Raw genomic sequence first — 18,700 nt, 5'->3', positions numbered from 1 at the left:
AATAAAGAACTCAATGTAGTACTCACATGCTGATTATTTGCACACTGTGAGCAACAAATAAATCATTTGAATTTAGTTTGTTTTTAAAAGTTTTTGGTTGTTGGTGGTGATGTTGTTAATGCAATAATTTTTCTTCTATAATTAGAGATGTGCTGTGGTGATTTATTATTACTAACAGCTACTGTGCACACTATTTGATTTGTACTTTTGATGTTTTGTATGCCTAGAGCTAGTTTTCTCTCTTATCTCTTAAATAGATCTAAAACAGCCCCAGTATTAACACCATTATTACAGGCTTACCATTATGACAAAACTTATTTAGATGATGGATTAACATTAATATTCATTACTTCATTCATTTTCTTTTCAGCTTCGGTCTTTTTATTTATAAGGGGTCGCCACAGTGGAATAAACTGTCAACTTATCCAGCATTTGTTTTACACAGTGGAAGCCCTTCCAGCTGCAACCCAGAATTGGGAAACATCTATACACTCTCATTCTCACACGTACACTACGGACAATTAAGTTTACCCAATTCACCTATAGCATATGTCTTTGGACTGTGGGGGAAACCGCAGCACCCGGGGGAAACCCATGCAGGGGAACATGCAAACTCCACACAGAAATGCCAACTGACCCAGCCGGGGCTCAAACCAGCTAACTTCTTGCTGTGAGGTGATTGCGCTACCCACTGCGCCACCATGACACCCCAGATCTAAAACAGTCCCAGTATACACACTATTATTCTAAGTTTACCATATTGAAATTATTAGAAGATGGATTAACAGTGCTCATTGAATTAATTTACATCATTAATTTATTTTCCTTCGGCTTAGTTCCTTTATTCATAAGTGGTCGCCACTGCGGAATGAACTCCCATCTAATTCAGCCAACCCAGTATTGGGAAACATCTATACACTCTCATTCACACACGTACACAATGGACAATAAAGCTACCCAATTCACCTATAGCATATGTCTTTGGACTGTGGGGGAAACCGCAGCACCTGGAGGAAACCCATGCGGGGAGAACATGCAAACTCTACACATAAATGCCAACTGACCCAGCCGGGGCTCAAACCAGCTAACTTTTTGCTGTGAGGTGATCGTGCTACACTATGGCCAATTTAGTTAATTCAATTCCCCTATACCGGGGAAAAGTCACGCCAACACAGGGAGAACTTGCAAACTCCACACAGAAATGCTAACTGGCCCAGCCGGGACTCGAACCAGCGACCTTCTTGCTGTGTGGCGACAATGCTAACCACTGAGCCATTATGTGGCCTAATTTGGATAATTTAAAGTGTGAATTCTGCATTCACACTTTAATTAAATTAAATTCATTTAATTTGACTTGAATTAAACAATGATGTAAACACGTAGCAAATGATATCCATAGAAGAAACAAGATACTAAAAATAACAATTTCTAACATTTTTTTAAAATATCTTCAACTCTAATTATTTAACTTCTGTTGGCCAAAGTGCTGTACAAATGTAAAAACAAAGAACAAAGATTGGGAAGAAGGAAAAATAGAGAAATAATGCATTTTTAACTTTGATGTAACATTTCATGCTTGTTAAGTCAAAACAGAAACTAAATTAGCATACTATCATCTCAAAATCATTGCAAGAATTAGATGTTTTGTGTCCAGTGAGAACTTAGTGAAACTTGTTCATGCTTTTATCAGCAGCAGGGTGGATTACTGTAATGGACTCCTCACTGGCCTTCCCAAAGACACATTCAGACAGTTGCATCTCATCCAGATCGCTGCTTCCAGGATTTTGACCAGAACCAGAAAATCAGAGCACATCACACCTGTCCTCAGGTCTTTACACTGACTCCCAGTAACATTCAGAACAGATGTTAAAGTATTACTACTGGTCTATAGTCACTAAATGGCCTAGGACTTTAATACATTACCGATACGATCATTGATTACAAACCTAACAGGTCACTCAGATCTTTAGAATCAAGTAAACTAGAAATTAAATTTGTAATAATTTTTATTCTTTGTTGGTTTTATTTTCTTGTTTCTTTTATTCCCGTTCATGTAAAGAAAAAAAAACTTTGAATTAGAATTGTGTATAAAATATGCTATATAAATAAAATTGGCTTGCCCTAAGATTAGCGAGGAAACAGTTCTGATAGGCTTACTCTGTGTTCAAAATAAGAAAGAAACTCATAAAGGTTTGGAACAAGTGAAAGGCCAGTAATAATGTCAGAATGTTCTTTTCTCGGGTGAATTATCCCTTTAAGCAAAGAAGCCAGAATAACTTATGTTTAAACCAACACTGATGGTCTTTTTCTTTCAGCAGAGAGCATGCACTGCCCTTCCAAGAAAATCTCTTTGTGGAAATGGTGTTGGAGGCTGAGAGGACGGGTCTTACCTTTGCCATGGGCACTCCCTCTGGGGGACGGCAATGCAGCACAATCATGCCCTTGATTGGCACTTCCTTCCCTTGAGGATCCTGCTCGAAGTTCTTGCGGAGGTCTGTTAGAAAAGATAAGAGGCAGCTGTCACAGCGGGCAGAGTCCGAGCCGATATTTGGCCTATCTGTGCCAATCGCTTTTACCGCTCGACATCCTGCTCTCTCTTTGCCCCCCTGCCCTTCTTTCTGGCAACCTTGAAAAGGCAGGGCAAAAGAGCAGAAGAGAGCAGGCATTCTCAACGGTGCTCCGACCATCTGCTGGAGTTGCAGGTGTCTTTGCTGCAGTTCAGTTGGGCAGTTTTGCTTCACCCCTGCTGTGCTTCTACAGAAAAGTTTTTTTTTTTTTTTTTTTTTTTTTACTTCTGAATACTTACTTTGAATGTACAGAATGAAAATGTAAGAAAATCTGAATAAAATGGTCTGGCTTCAGGTAAAATAAAAAAACACTAGCTATGCTTCCATCCAAAAATGCGAATTAACTATATGCGCAAAACTGTATTATCGCATAAAAGACATGCGAATTAACCAGCTCTCTCATCCAGTTAAAGCGAACAAAATTGATACTTCCTGATTCCAAATATCAACAGTAAAAATGGAATTTACTATGATTGGAAAAGCTGCGTGAATCTTTTCTTTGTTTAATAAATGACTTGCGCCTCAGAAAGCAATCCTGACACGCAGTGAACACGCGGTGGCGTTTAAAGGCATGAGACGCGGCGCGCAGATGCTCTTGACAGTTCTGGGGGTCATTAATAATATAATATCACTATTACCGAAATGGTAAAGGGGTTTTAGAATGACAGAAATGTCATGATGTAACAATGTGTTATAATGTGCTCAGCCTGCTGGTTTATCCGTTCGCACACATTTTTATCATCACATGATCTTTTATAATAAAATCACATGACCTTTTTTAATGCCCCATTTTAGATTATATTAAATGAATTTTAGATTTAGTATCTAAAGCTAAAAAAGTCCAATATGCCTTTTTAATATGTCTTCAGATTTAAAGTGTTTAAACAAAGATTTACTGACAGCTTGTGCCAGAGTTAAAACATTTTTGTCAGTATTTACTAAACATGCGAGGAAAAATTAGTGCTGAAACTGTGGGACACGACTAGTTTTGTACCTGATCTCATTGAATATATATTTGTGGGTATTTCTCAGTCAGACTCTAATTTTATGGGAGTGGAGATTTTTATGACTCCTTAGATTTCTAGTATTTACACCATTGTTTAAAAATTATTTTCTTTAGATTAGATTCAACTTTATTGTCATTACACATGTACAAGTACAAAGCAAAGGAATGCAGTTTAGGTCTAACCGGCAGTGCAATAGCAGCAAGTGCAGGATATTTCTATAAGTTATAAAGTGTAGCCATAGAAAAACTACTGTGATATTTACAGATGGATGTACTATAAACATTATACACAGGTTGTATTAGATATGAACAGAGATTTACAGTAGATGAATATTTGTACAGGTTGCTATTAATAATCAGAGGTGTGAATATAAATATGAACAATTACAAATGTACATGTACAATATAATACAATGCATTGTACATAATACAATATGTACAATTCAAAATGAATGAGTGCAATGTTTTATTATAAAGCCTAAAAAAGCATCTAATAAATGTTTGTTAGAAATTTGTTAGAAATGTTATAGTTTTTGTTGCTGAAGGAGGTATTATTTGTGGTTCTGAATTCACTGATTAAAATAGCACAAACACACACAGTAACTGTGTCTTAAGCAGTAACACTGATATGCTAGGGTGACTGTAGTCCAGTCAGAAAAAAAATGTTTAGCCCCCAAATTGATGACCAGATGTCCCATAATTACCAGGACAGTTCTGTATTTTAGCTCTATTTTTAGTGTCCCATGAGAACAACCTATTCAAAGGTAATCAAGCTCACTGTAGAAGAAAATCAGTCTAACATCCATTCACAAGTCATAATTTCAGTGATTAGTTGACTTTACTCTAAATAAAGTGAATAAAACTTGCTTTTAAAAGCGATTTACTGACTTTACAAAGCATGTTAGGACTGCATTGTTTTGATTTGTGTTCTTGTATGTTTTTTGTCTGTTCTTAGGTTGGGGGCACCTGATGCTCATCACCGTCCTTATTTAAACTCAGTGAGAGAGTTTGTTGGGGCCGCTGTTCATTCATTGTTTGGGCAGTTGGCCAGAGCTGTGCTACAATTTAGGCTTTATGTTTTGTTTTGCATCCATACACTAGCGCTGACAACACTTACAGCATCCATTCACTTGCTTTTCACCATGATCGAACATACTGATACTTATGTTTTGATTATGTTGTTTTCAAGTATTTTAGAATAAATATTGTTTTTGACTTTCATTATTTTTTTTTGTCTCCCTCAATGTTACATCTTTGAGCCAGGTGTAACAAGCAAGTAAACCCATAGCCTAATAATAAGCCTATTATAATAGCCCAAGTAAATAAACTATGCGCATAGTTATAAAAAGTTAGCAATGTGTTTACATATTTTTAAAGTAACTAATTGCTTTTAAAGTGTGATTAACTTGCAGTAACATAAAACAGTATCATGATGTACAACACAACTCCCACGCAATGCTAGTCCCTCAGTGTGTGATCAGTTCTCTTTTCGCCTAAAGTGTCAAATAAACAGCTTCAAAATGTACATCTTGCATAAGCACAATCAGATATAGCTTACTGTAATTAGATGTATTAAGACATGCAGCTCCCAAGTCTTTCACCTTTGTATGTAAACGGTTTTGATTGTCATCTTGTGGTTACTTATATTAAGTTTGTGCCTATTTTTCATTATAGTACGTATATAAATAGGCCATGAATAAAATAAAACTACTTTTGTTCAATGTGTGTACCATCCATAGCTGATTTTATTAAATAAGCAGGCAAAGTTTGACAGTGTGAATACTGATTATTTTCTTGGCACCCTGGTAGGTAAAAAAAAAAAAGACAATATTGCGTTGTGCCTGGTCATGAAGAAAAAAAATGTTTGTTGAACTTAATTGAATTAAATGGCCTTTACATGCAGTTTTTTATAAATGATACTACTACTACTACCGCTACTATTTCCACATCAGATATACTGTAGCTTACTGTAATTAAATGTAATAAGACAGGCAGTTCTGAAGTACTACTACTACTACCACCACATCAGATATAGCTTACTGTAGTTAAACGTAATGAGACATGAAGTTCTGAAGGACTACTCCTACTATTACTACTACTACCACTTCTACTACTACTACTACTACTACTACTACTACTACTATAACGGCTATAGCTTACTGTAATTAAATGTAATGACATGCAGTTCTGAAGTACTACTACTACTACTACTACTACCATCTGTAATTAAACATAATAATGAGACATGAAGTTCTGGAGTACTACTACTACTATTACTTCTACTACTACTACCACTACATCAGATATAGCTTACTTTAATTAAATGTAATAAGACATGCAGTTCGGAAGTACTACTACTACTACCACATCATATAGCTTACTGTAGTTAAACGTAATGAGACATGAAGTTCTGAAAGACTACTCCTACTATTACTACTACCACTTCTACTACTACTACTACTACTCCTACTACTACTACCACTACAATATAGCTTACTGTAATTAAATGTAATGACATGCAGTTCTGAAGTACTACTATTACCACATCAGATATAGCTTACTGTAATTAAATGTAAAAATGAGACATGAAGTTCTGAAGTACTACTACTATTACTTCTACTACTACTACTACTACAACTACCACTACATCAGATATAGCTTACTGTAAATAAATGTAATAAGACATGCAGTTCAGAAGTACTACTACCACCATTACTACAACAACTACTATACTCACAGGCTATCCTCACGGTGGCATTGTGCCCAGTCATAAAGAAAGGTTTGTTGAACTTAATTAAATTAAGGAAGCATTTACATGCACTTTGTTCAGGTTGACACAACAACAACCAAAAAGGTTTATATAAATGTTACTACTACCACTACCGCTGCTACTACTGCTACTACTACTACTACAACACATTATATATAGCTTACTGTAACTAAATGTAATAAAACGAGCAGTTTTGAAGTACTACTACTATTATACTTCTACCACCACTACACATCAGATATAGCTTACTGTAATTAAATTTAATAAGTCAAGCATTTCTGAAGTACTACTACTACACACTGTGCTTTATATACTTGCAGAGGCTGCTTCAGCATACTCACAGGCTATCCTCACGGTGGCTCTGCGGCTCTTGGATGTTCCTAGATGACTCCAGGCCACACACAGGCACCAGTAGTCTTCCGGCCCATGAAAATCCTCCACCTGCTGCCTGGTAACATTGATCATCACTTCGCGGATTTTTACCCCTGTATAACGAGAAACAGAAAGCACGGACATGTTCATCTAAATTCACTTCGGCTCAAAGCCCATTAAGTATTGATTTTCAGTGTTTGGTCACTTCAGACTGGGTTCTTAATGGCAATTGACTGTAAGAATATACGCTGGGTGCCAGAAGGATGAAAGGGTACCAGGACCAGCGAATTCTGTAGTGAACTTTAAAAATATCTTATGCATTGTTATTTAAAAGAAAATCTCTACGACCAGTAAAAAATTTAATGGCCTCGGGTTGCTTTCCCCTTCTCAAGCTGCCCTACATAACTCTAGTTTCATGTATCTCTGCTGCTCTCTCCTTTTTTATTTTTTAGTGCAATACTGATAAAAAAAAGCTTTTTTTTTATCTTTGTGTCCCAGGAGGTCCTTCCTTGTTGTCTGTGCCACAGATCGTTAGCAAGATGAAAATAGCTAGCTGAAGTTGCATTAGCCTAAAAGCACAAGAGCCAGGAACGCTTGTTATCCCAGAGGCTTCATTTAAGACAAATATCTTTAGATGAGTCGGTCACAACCTGAACCCTTCCAACTCTCCAATCTAAGATAAAACTGCGGTGGTGCAATTTAATGTCCTTTGACTTTCAAAATGCCTTGCATTAACTTTAGTCACTTTTCAGATATTTTTTGGTTGTTATGTTATTTTGCATCAATGAAGGGTTTTTTATGAATCAAGTTCATCTTCTACTTGCTTATACAGTATGTCTACAACAGTGTTGGGGTTTTAACGCACTATAAGTATTGCCCGTTACATAATAATATTACTTTTCCAAAGTAACGAGTAATATAACGCATTACTTTTAAAAATAAGTAATATTATTTGAGTTATTTAAAAAAAAAAAATTATGCTAGTTACTTTTTACTTTGCCTAATTGGCTTTTACAAAACATATTGCGGAATGAAAATGACCTTAGTCAGGTTGAATCACACACTCAATGAGAGAGTGTGCTGTGAGAGGACAGACAGTCGCACTCCTCATCATCATAAGGTCTCCTTTTTCACTGCAGATGAGTCAGTGTACTGTTCTAGTAACTGAATCTCTAAGGATATTGGTTTATTTCGAGTCAGAGGTGGTATCTGGTATGTTAGTACTAACTTAGGACATAAACCATTTCACGACAACTCATTTTAATTTATTGAACTGGTTCGACGGGATCACTTAGAACAGGGGTTCTCAACCTTTTTTCACTTCGAGGCCCACCTCTTTCTCCAATTAATTTTTGAAGGCCCACCTGCCTAAAATTTTCTCTAAAATGTTTGTATTAAGTGCTCATTTAAACATTCATTAATTAACAAAAAAATACATTTATACATTTGTTGTGCCTTCTACTGTTTTCTTATAAATAAATAATAAAAAAGCATTTTAAAAATATCTAAATAATTAATATTATTAAATATTTAGATATTTAATAATACTGTTTCAATATATACTATTTAAAAATATACAAATGAATGTAAAAGAGAGTAAAACACTCTAAATCTGTTGAAACGTGTCAATCTGATGGAGGATGAGTTTGAAAACACGATATTGTTGGGAGATCGTTTTTCAGCTCCGCCAGAGAGAGTCTGAAGTTCATAAGTTTATCTTACAGTCTAACCGCAGAAACACCACTGAGCGCCACGTCTATTATAAAACACTTGCAGGATATTAATTTGGACAGCTAAGTGGATATATTAAATTGTTCACAAAAAAAAAAAAAAACACAAAGAGACTTTCACTTCACGCTGTATGTGAATGAACAGACTTGCGTTTACTAGTCGCAGATGTGATCATGAAGCAGTTTTTGCGCAGAGTTTGAAGTAATCAATCACAGAACACGAGGTTGAGAATCACTGACTTAGAAGATCCTGTTACAAACAAATGATTCAGTCGCGAATTGCCCATCATCACTACAGACATTCAGAATGTCAGGCTGGAGACTTACATTTTTGCAATGGATTCTTGTTTTGAACTTATCGAAGAAAAGAGGTGGATTTTTGTGAAGTGTAGATTATGTGTAAGTTACACTATTGACAACAGTAAGAAACACAACATTGGAAAAAAAAAAACTGGATGCGAATCACTATACCACCACATCTGTTCACATCACGCTCTCCAGGTAAAACAATTCAATAAATACTCAGAAACTCAAAATGGTTTTTGCTTTTAATGTTGAGGAGATGCAGCCACTGTCCAACATTATTGAAGTGACTGTGTTTTGTAATATAGTAAGACTTTTTCTCCTGTGGGAAACGATTTACACATTTGATGAACATGTAAAGAAATGTATTCAATGTATAAAGCTCAAAGATTTATTTAGATTTGGGGCTCTTTTTTATCGTCTTACTGTTCATTTTGTTATTAAACATTTTAAAGGTTTAAAATAAGTTTTTGTCTTAATTATTTTTTGTTACTACTCTTTGGCTTTATTGCAGTCTTTATCTTAATTAACTGAATTTACTTAATAATACAAAACATTCAAAAGTAGCAAACACATTATATGCTGTCATTAATCTGTATATACATCATGTTTAGCTCTGGGATCAGAAAGTTACAATTTATAAAATATAATTTTATCCTACATTATTTAAAGGAAAATGAAGGTGTAGTTTATATAGGTGGTAGTTAAATGCAGAGCTTCTCTATAAAACGTGAAAAAAACACCTGTTGAAAAAGATTAAACTGCTGCCAGGTAAGGAAAAGTAACGCAAAAGTAACTCAAAAGTATTTAACGCATTACTTTCCTCACTTAGTTACTTTTTTAGGGGAGTATCTTAATATTATAATACAATACTTTCAAAAGTAACTTTCCCCTACACTGGTCTACAATACAAAATAGTACAAATCAGAGGATTTAAAGAAAACTGCAACATGTAAACAACTCAAGAATGCTTCTCCATTTTAAATGTACTTAAACAAGCATTCTGTAAAGTTTCTGTATAATACATCTCAGTGCCACCACCATATCTAAACGCTTTTACCAGATAAATATCAAATAAATCTTAAAGTTCCCCCCAACTATACAGGGATTACCATTGCTGCTCAAAGATAATATGATGGCATGCATTTCATGTAAACAGTTCAGTTGAAGAGGCTCATTTTGATTTTTTTTGTTATAGTAGGATAAGTCCCAGTGCAGTGGGACAAACAAGAATTTTGCTGTGGAAGATGCTGGCAAGTACTGGTCTTTCTTATGTGCAAGCATTCCCTGTTTCACAATCTCAAAATCACATTATAAATATCTCTTAAAATGTATCGAGCAAAACTGTTTTCAACACTGATAACAGAAAGACATTTCTCTTGAGAATGATAATGTGACACACAAAACCGATCTTTACTATCAGATGAATAAACTGCACTGAAAAATACTGCTGTAATTAATTATATTGTTGATAAACAATATGTTTTTACTGTGTATTTAATCAATAGGTAACACTTTATTATGATGGTCTATTAGAGTATTAGTAGACTGTCTGCTTAATATATTTTGATACTGCTCCTTCAACAGACATTTACCTGACTTAAAGAAACTTTGCATGTACATCATGTCAACTTAAGCTAACCCTAACCCCAACCTAACAGTCTACTTATAATCTAATCTTCAACAAACAGACCACTAAAATAAAGTGTGACCGATCAATATCATATTTATATAAGCTTTTTAACTAAACATTTGAAAGGTACTCTTTTAAAATTGATTTTATAGATGATTTCCACTTAAACACCAAACAAAGGAAAATAAAATGGGTTCCCATTGGCGGCTATCGATGATCACACTCCCTATGTGTGAACATATGAATGAGAGGCAAGATCTCAAGCCGATTACTGCTAACTGCATACTGTGTAAAATACACCTCCACCATCTATAAATGATCACAAACTTGGCAAAAACATTTTGAAAATCTCTCATATTAAATACGCTCAGTTATCTGACTTCCAAGCTTCAAAGATATCCGCTGATGAAAAGCTGAAGCACAGAATTGCTTCTGAGAGAAATAACAGTTTGAGATGTGGCGTAAGTGGTGTGATTAGAGGATAATAAATGTTGTGTGGGACACGCTGAGCTATATTTTTCCCTTTCAGTTTTGTTTTTAAAACAATCACCACAAAATGGCACATAATGCTTGAAAGTGACTGTACTATGCTATTTCAAAGTGTATTAATTTTGTTTTGAAGATCTCATACAATTGACTGGCATGCATCCAAGCTGAAATAATACTTTCATTTTTCTCATAACATACATTTCACCTCATGGTTCAAATAGTCTCAAACTATTAGTTTAATTCAATGCATGGCAGATAAGATTTTATAATAACCAATAACATGAGTTTCTGTATGGTCAATCAGATGTTTTTTTTTTTTTTTTTTTTTTTTTTTTGGTTAGTCACAAATAATTAATAAATGCTTCTTAACAGCATCAATGAAATGTGTTGATGACCTAAGAAAACCTGTTAAATATCAAAGCAAATTGGTAATGGTAGTAAAACTTGCATTGTTGACATTTGTTTCAATAGCTAGGTTTCATCCATAACTGTCAATATTTGGATGTGAAAATAAGGGATATCCCCTATAGGATAAATAGTAAACATTAGAAAAAAGATGCAAATAAATTAGCAAATTTAGCCTATTAAAATGAATAGGCTAAATGAAGTTTAATCAAGTTATAAATTCTCAGTTTTGCTCCATTTCAAATCATGTGAACAGAATCCGTTTGGAAAACAGCATCTATTTATCAATATGGAGCGTGCCTGACAGTCACGCACCACTACATGAACTGACTGTTTTTAGGATTGTAGTAGAGGCAACGACGCCTGTAATAGAAAAAAAGAGAATCTCGCCAATTTTATATTTATTTCAAAGTGTTTTTATGCCTAAATTAATTAAAAGCACAGAACAGATTCAAATTTAAGATCAATAGGCATCCACTGGTGATTCGGGGGTATGGGTTGCGTATAGGAAGGATCAGCTCTTTAATGTTTATTGCCACCTTTAATTAAAAAATTGCAAAATAAGGGTGAAATGACAGCGGGATAGAATTGTAAAATATGAGACAATGCCAGGGAAAAACAGGAGGGTTGACAGTTATGTCATCACCCCGTGTTAATGCACATTTTAAAATATTGCAGCATGAGAAATGACTGCTGGAAATGCCAAATTTAGACAAAAAACAAACATAAATTAGTTAATGTGAATAATAAGAGCTGGAAACACATTTGCTGAATAAACATTTTTTTTTACTACACCAAACCCCAAAAGTGAAGGTAACTCAAACCATTTGAGGAAACCGATTGCAACAAACCATTTAAGGTTAAAATCTATTCCTAATGAGTACTGTGAACTTAATCTATTTGAGTATACAAAGCAATTTGAGCACGGTAATACTCAATAAATGAAGATAACTCAAACCACTGTAAAAGTTAAGAAAACTGTAAAACCCAATAAATTATGGCAACTCAAACCGTTTAAGAAAACCGATTGCAATAAATCATTTGAGTTAAAAAAATAAATAAAAATTAGAGTACAGTAAACTAACTCCATTTGAGTTAAAGTAAAGAGGTATTTAATTTACTCATTACCTTCAACACTGAGTTCAAAACTCTTTTCAAATGAGTAGAATTAACTTTCAATTAACTCATTTCATTTCATCAAAGTCTACTGATTTGGTTTTACAGTGTAGGTTACTAGTTACCAATACTATAGTCAGCCACTCAACTCCCAAGAAATGCACCCAATTTGCATTTAGGATATTGTTTTTTTTTTATTTGCAAACTCTGAAAAGATTTGCTTCACATTAGGATGGAATCCTAAAATACATTGCACAATAATAGGGTAAGGTTATTGTGTTATTGAGAGCGTAATGTACATCACTGCACAACAACAATGATTTCAGACATATATAAACATTGGTGTGACTGGTAAGAATAAATAAAACCATGTAAATTAGGTGGGACCTTTGCCTCTTTACCAGTGACATTTCAGCACATCTCAGGGTCACTTTGAACAGTCACATGCTGGTGCAAGCATATACAAGTGGCCTTCTGGTTGGCAGTTTTGAGAACATACATTGTGACAATGCTTGGATAGTCACAATGGTTGAATAGACTATTGGACAATAAGAACGTTTTTTTTTAGCAGTTGAATAGATGAAGCTTCTCAGAGAGTGGTTTGACATGCTGATGGTGTGCTGTGTTTTAGTTTTTATTAACAGTAACTGTTGGGACTGTCAGCACACTGAAACCCTTTCTGAAAAGCAATCTCTAAATTCACCCTTTGTAAAGCCACCCAGAGATCCAGCCATCAAAGCACCACTTTTGTGACAGATTCACTACCTTTAAAAACTACTGTTGGATTCCAAATGTTTATTTTACCTTCACACATTCAGATGATGACTACCGTGTTTGCTTTTCTGTTCAGTGTCCCACAATGTGTTTTCAACCATTTAATGAGAGAAACTATAAAAAATAATTTATTTCCATTTTGTTGCTCCTTGGGGCAATAAGCACAAAATTAATCAGTTTGTATCGATCTTTTACTGTTTTGGTAAATATGGAGTCTATGAGATGGATTGATCCAAAGATCCAGTCTATAGCAGAATATTTTCAAGCCAAACAGCACTATGCATGTCATTAATAATAACATCATGCTTACAAGCAAAATTTCAACACCACATTATCAACACTGCATTATTAAGAGTGTTGGGCACGTTACTTAAAATGTACTTAGTTACAATTACTTCTCACAAAAAGTAGTTATTAAATAAATTATTTATTCTAAAAGTAACTAATTACCAGGGAATGTAACTATTGAGTTACTTTTTTAACTAAAACATGTAAACCTAAATTTTATGCTGAATAAAAGACACAATTAAATAAACTATTATTATAAAACATTTGACACTATTCTATACTAAACATTGCTGTGGGACAATGTGAGACACCTATCAAATGTAATATTTTATGGCACATTTTAAAATTCTGGTATAACTGTAGTTAACTGCTTTTGCATCCACTTTGATCACTGCAAAGTCCACGCTCTCCCACACTGACCTCATATGACCGAACTGTGAGCTGATGATATGTAAATGTGATCGTAAAGTACTTCATCAAACCATATTGACATGACTGACTTGTTTTGCTACTATTGACTATTCCTGCATATCGGAACATTACCTAGCTGGTTTAGGTTGCTTTAATGCAGGGATCTATCCTTTTGAAAGTACCACATGCATTTTTTGCAAATCATCATCAGTTATGTGGTTGTCCCAACCCCTACACATCATCATCAGCTATATACCTTCCGTAAGGGCTTCCGTAAGCTCTATTGTAAACTATATATCCATAATATGACACATAGTATTGTCAGTAATCGTAATAGTGATGTGATGGGGGAACAGTCATTTATTTGATTACTAGTTACAGAAAAAATACTAATTCCGTTAGTAACACAATTCATTTATAATGCAATTATTCCCATAACTTATAAAGAAATACAAAATAAAATAAAAGGGCAACCAAATTAAGGGTTGAAAAGAATCAATCATGTACTGTTGTAATTATTAATATTAAACCCAATATTAGTGTTCATTAGTTCAAAGGTCCAACATCTTGTTCTAGTCTCAGCTTCACGCTAAAAGGTCTCTTTAAAGATTTTTTTTCAAGACTTCTTTGGAGAATTCAGTACATTACCTGTGCAATGTCTGCTTTATTTGTTAACATTTTTGATTTATTATGTTACTGTTGTACTAGGTCAGCGAAAAGAATACACTTGGAAGAATGATGTGGTCCAAACAGCATCAGAACCTTACTTGCAATGCATGGAACAAAAAAAGGCCATAAAAATAAGAAAATACTGTCCATTGTGTTTTAAGTCTTTCTCTGTAAAATGAAGGAAAGTAAAGTCTTTTCTAGAGAGAGTAGTTAAATAGACATTCAGACAACCCACTGTCTAATCACTTTTGAAAGTGTGCAGTTTGCTGCATTCCTAATCACTTCACAAGTTTGCTGGAATTTACCTTCCATCATTATGTGGTTAACGAAAAGTTTCACTAATGATCACAAATCTTTAAAGACAGGTCTTGCTGAGATGATGACAAAATGAATGTTGTTCGCACCACATACGGCACTTATGTCTGCTTTAGCGGAATTGGATGTGATTCTTCCCTTAATAAATGAGCAGCTCTCAGCCACTGTGGAAAGGAGTCATGGGACATAGCAGGGAGGCGAAACACTAACATCTCATTTAATCAAGTGCCTTCTTGAATTGGTTTTCTCCCAAAAATGAATGACACCGCAGAGAAAAAAAAACTCCGACCAGAACAGCGTGGCGTATTCTGCCTGTCCCACAGGTTTATTGATCATGAAAGCAGATTGCCTTCACTTCGGAGCTGACTCTACATGCTACTGTTAGTCAGGGGTAAACAAAGCAAGACAGACGCCTGTGTTTCATGGACATTCGGAGAGATGCAGACATTATTCATCATTCCCCAGCTGAGATGTTCCATCGACAGCATAGTGTGGAGGATAAAATTCAGCGGCAGGCCAAAAAATTATGACTAATGACACCGCATAATCTCATCTAAGGAAAAAAAAAAAAGTAATATTTTAAGCTAAGGCGGGCTTTGTCTTTGTTAGAAAGTCAAATTTCCTGCATGAAAATTGACAGATGACAGCAGGTGAAACTACCACAGAGACCTAGCTGACACTTTTTTATTTATCTGCATCATTCTTTTTTTTTTTTTTTTGCATAAGAAACACTGTTAGCAGTAGGAGTGGAAAAGGTTTTGTCACTTAAAATTCTCAGAGCCCAGGAAAGATTTTACAAAAAGTGGCTGACAATAGCTACTCGGGTCAGGAAAAAAGCAAGGACCTGGAATTATTTCAGTTATATCAAGGTTATTTGTTTATTTATTTATTTATTTATTTTATTTTCGGCTTAGTCACTTTATTAATCTGGGGTCGCCGCAGAGGAATGAACCGCCAACTTATCCTGCACATGTTTTTACGCAGCGGATGCCCTTCCAGCTGCAACTCATCTCTGGGGAACATCCATACACACTCATACATTACAGACAATTTAGCTTACCGAATTCAGCTGTACCGCATGTCTTTGGACTTGTAGGGGAAACCAAAGCACACGGAGGAAACCCACGCGAACGCGGGGAGAACATGTAAACTCCACACAGAAACGCCAACTGACCCAGTCAACCATATTGCTGTGAGGCGACAGCACTACCTACTGCGCCTCCGCGTCGCCTGGTTATTTGTTCATTGCAGCGATATTCAAAACTGGAATGCATAACGCAATATTTTTACTGTCTGGAATTTACGTTTCGGTTTCATTTGCATGCTGTTTCTCAGATTTTCAAAATAATAATAATAATTTCTAACAATTATATAGTGCTTTTCTGAACATTCAAAGTGCTTTACACATTTTAAAGGGGAATCTCCTCATTCACCACCAGTGTGCAGCATCCACCTGGATGATTTAAGTGCTGCCATATTGCGTCAGACTGCACAATACACACCAGCTGATTGGTGGAGAGGAGACAGAATTATGATATGGGGATGGTTAGGAGGCCATGATTGACAAAGGCCAATGAGCAAATTTAGCCAGGATGCCAGGGCTAAAGCCATACTCTTTTTTTTTTTTTTTTTTGAGGATATCCTGGGTTTTTTTAACAACCACAGAGAGTCAGGACCTTGTTTTAATGTCTCATCCAAAAAAACAGCACATACTGAGCGGTATAAAGTCCCAATCAATTTACTGGGGCATTAGCGCACACACACAGACCGCAGGTTGAGCGTCCCCTGCTGGTCTCACTAATACCACTTCCTGGCTGCAACCTAGCTTTCCCATGTGGTCTCCCATGCAGGTACTGACCGGGCGCAGCCCTCCTTAGCTTCAGTGGGCGACCATATGAGAGCTGTAGCGAGCGAGCTTTCATTGCTTCTGGAAATTTTAACATTTAAAGAACAAGGATATTATATTTGTAATTTTGGATTTACTGATTTTGTTACATCATTTCATCAAACTACTTGCACTGCTTTGCTTTCAATAAGATTTTGTTAAAGAGGCCATATAATGCATTGATTCAAAATATTAAATTGGGTATGGGTAATTGGTAATTGGTAAATTCAATTTTTTTTTCCAGAAACAGTTTTATTTGCTCATTTTTAGCCATAAAATTTACAACAAAAGCTTGGTTTTGACCTTATTTGGAATGGTGGCTGTCAATATTTATAAGCTCTGCACTAATGCTCCAAAGCTCGTCAATGCCTGATGCACACCCACACAAACGGCATGATACACTCTAAAATAAACATGTGCAAAATAATCATACTTTTAATTTAATAGATTTTTTTTTAATGACAACTGAAGAGCTGGAGAGGTTTGTTTTGAGTGATTGAAATGAAAGATTGCTTCTGAGTTGTGTTGTGGATCAAATTTAGGCTAAATTATAATTATAATATTATTATTATAAATTATAATTATTATAATTATAATAATAATATTAATTATAATAATAATTATAATATAATAAATTATAATTATATTCGACAAAAGAGGCCAACAGAGATGCATTTAGAGTTTTTGTGACAAGTAGGCAAAAATGAATATCAACCTCTAAATAAAAAGATGACTCTGATCTGTCATGATTCAAAGACGCAAGATTAAATTAAATCACAGTTAGTGTAATAAATTAAATGGCTCATACAGGTAATGGTTGTTGTTACAAGAGCCAAAAGCAACAGTAAATGAGGAAAGTATTATAAATTAAAAATTAAATTAATTAAAAATAAAATACGCATAGGCTTATTATCCTAAAATGAACTAACACAACATAATTCTTGAGATTTTTAGGACATCCTAATTGTTTTATGTTAAATCCACTTAATCGATTTGTGTTGGGATGTGGCGCGGTGGCTCAGTGGTAAGCAGTGAAGCCTTACAGCCAGAAGGTTGCTGGTTCAAATCCCGGCTGAGCCAGCTAGCATTTCTGTGTAAATTTTTCATGTTTTCTCCATGTTGGTGTGGATTTCCTCCGGATGCTCCGGTCAGCACAATCAAAAGACATGCGCTATAGGTGAATTGAATAGACTAAATTGGCCTTATAGGAGTGTGTGTATGTGATTGAGTGTGTATGTGTGTTTCTCAGCAATGGGTTGCAGCTGGTTGGCGATTCATTCCATGTGGCGACCCCAGATTAATAAAAGGACTAAGCCGAAAAGAAAATGAATGAATAAATGAATGAATGAAATTGGACGTATATGTATGAGTGTGTGTGTATGTGAATGAGTGTGTATGAGTGTTTCCCAGTAATGGGTTGTGGCTAGAAGGGCATCCACTACGTAAAACATTTGCTGGACTAGCTTTTGGTTCATATGTTCTGAAACATATTTAAGGGCCAAAATCTGACAAAACATGCCAATCATTTGAAGCTCTGGCACAATTAATATTAGATCTACTAAAATAGATGCATTTGGTGCTCTGCATTCAATGGACTGTTAGAGAAAAGAGTCCTTAAAATATCCATTAAGCCTATATGAGTGACATCGAGACTATAGGTGTGCTGCTACATCAACATTTGAGATCCTAAAAAGCCATTTTGAATCAGTGACATGCAGTTGTGACGGCATAGATTATGAGAAGCAGTAAATAATCTCACTTGCAACTTCACAATACCACCACATCAATCAGCAACATTTGCAAGTCATTTTTAATGCGCTTTTCTTTACGCGGCTTCCTTTTGTAATACTTTACTAGCTGGACTCAAAGAAAAGCTGCTTACATTACATGACAGCAGCCACAGGGAATGACTTCAGTAGTACTTCAGTGTTTGAACAGACTTAGAACAGGACATGGCACAGCGAGAA

The 18,700-nt window shown here is 35.2% G+C and overlaps 1 protein-coding gene across 3 annotated transcripts in view; it reads right to left on the bottom strand.

The window, feature by feature from the left end:
* The window catches only part of unc5db (unc-5 netrin receptor Db), a 443,298-nt gene that overhangs the window by 85,849 nt on the left and 338,749 nt on the right, over positions 1 to 18,700 (bottom strand). For all 3 annotated transcript variants that reach the window (XM_087253524.1, XM_087253523.1, XM_087253522.1), the window contains 2 exons: positions 6,685 to 6,828; positions 2,391 to 2,494 (listed from right to left, as the gene is read on the bottom strand). In XM_087253524.1, coding sequence (XP_087109650.1) covers positions 2,391 to 2,494; positions 6,685 to 6,828 — 248 coding nt within the window. The remainder of the gene's footprint in view (positions 1 to 2,390; positions 2,495 to 6,684; positions 6,829 to 18,700) is intronic.

This window comes from Danio rerio, chromosome 5 (assembly GCF_052040795.2).
Source record: "Danio rerio strain M-AB ecotype USA chromosome 5, GRCz13ab, whole genome shotgun sequence".
Taxonomy (NCBI): Eukaryota; Metazoa; Chordata; class Actinopteri; order Cypriniformes; family Danionidae; genus Danio; species Danio rerio.
Note: the sequence above shows the minus strand (reverse complement) of the source record. Positions and strands in the feature narration are given on the sequence as shown.